This window comes from Buceros rhinoceros, unplaced genomic scaffold (assembly GCF_000710305.1).
Source record: "Buceros rhinoceros silvestris isolate BGI_N320 unplaced genomic scaffold, ASM71030v1 scaffold33514, whole genome shotgun sequence".
Lineage (NCBI taxonomy): Eukaryota > Metazoa > Chordata > Aves > Bucerotiformes > Bucerotidae > Buceros > Buceros rhinoceros.
The window spans coordinates 2,850-3,413 of NW_010407066.1; the positions used below are offsets into that span (position 1 = coordinate 2,850).

At 68.1% G+C, this 564-nt stretch overlaps 1 protein-coding gene across 1 annotated transcript in view; it reads right to left on the reverse strand.

Moving 5' to 3' along the window:
• The window catches only part of GPATCH4 (G patch domain containing 4), a gene marked incomplete at its 5' end in the record, with an annotated part of 1,573 nt that extends 1,107 nt beyond the window's left edge, over positions 1–466 (reverse strand). The window contains 3 exons of the mRNA XM_010134357.1: positions 6–66; positions 193–243; positions 366–466. Of these exons, the coding sequence (XP_010132659.1) occupies positions 6–66; positions 193–243; positions 366–466 (213 nt within the window). The remainder of the gene's footprint in view (positions 1–5; positions 67–192; positions 244–365) is intronic.
• Between the last annotated feature and the right edge of the window lie 98 nt (positions 467–564).

The window sequence follows — 564 nt, forward strand, 5'->3', positions numbered from 1 at the left end:
AAGGCCCGTTCCTGCTCCTCCAGGCGCGCCAGCTTGGCGCTCATGGTCAGGCCGTGACGGGCACCCCTGCAACCGGCGTGGGCAGCAGGGGTTGGCACCTCCCGGGCAGGGAATGTGCCCCCCCAGCCCAGCCTGCTCCAAAGTCCCTGCCAGGAGAGGGGGTCAGTTGTGCAGCCCCCACCAACCACTTACTTGTGCGCCGTGCGGCCCCCACATGCTCGCATCAGCTCCTCATCCGTCAGCCTGCGGGACACAAGTGGGATGTGTCACCCCCACATCAGCATGGGGTCCCCAGGGCTCGCCCTCGCAGCCGTGGTCCCTCCCCACTGCCACGCCGAGGGGATGGTGCGTGCACCCAGCCTCACCTCCTGGCCGAAGAGAGGTCCAGCTTCTCCTCCTCCTCGCTGCTCTCGGAGCCCCCGGGCAGCTTCGTGGACTCCTCCCCGCACGCTGTGAGCGTGGCTGACTGCAGTGGGGAGAGGCAGAGGGTCATGAGAAGGGTGGAAGAGGAAAAGGGGCCCTGGGTGCCACATCAGCAAGGGGCTGGGGAGGCTGCGCTGTGAG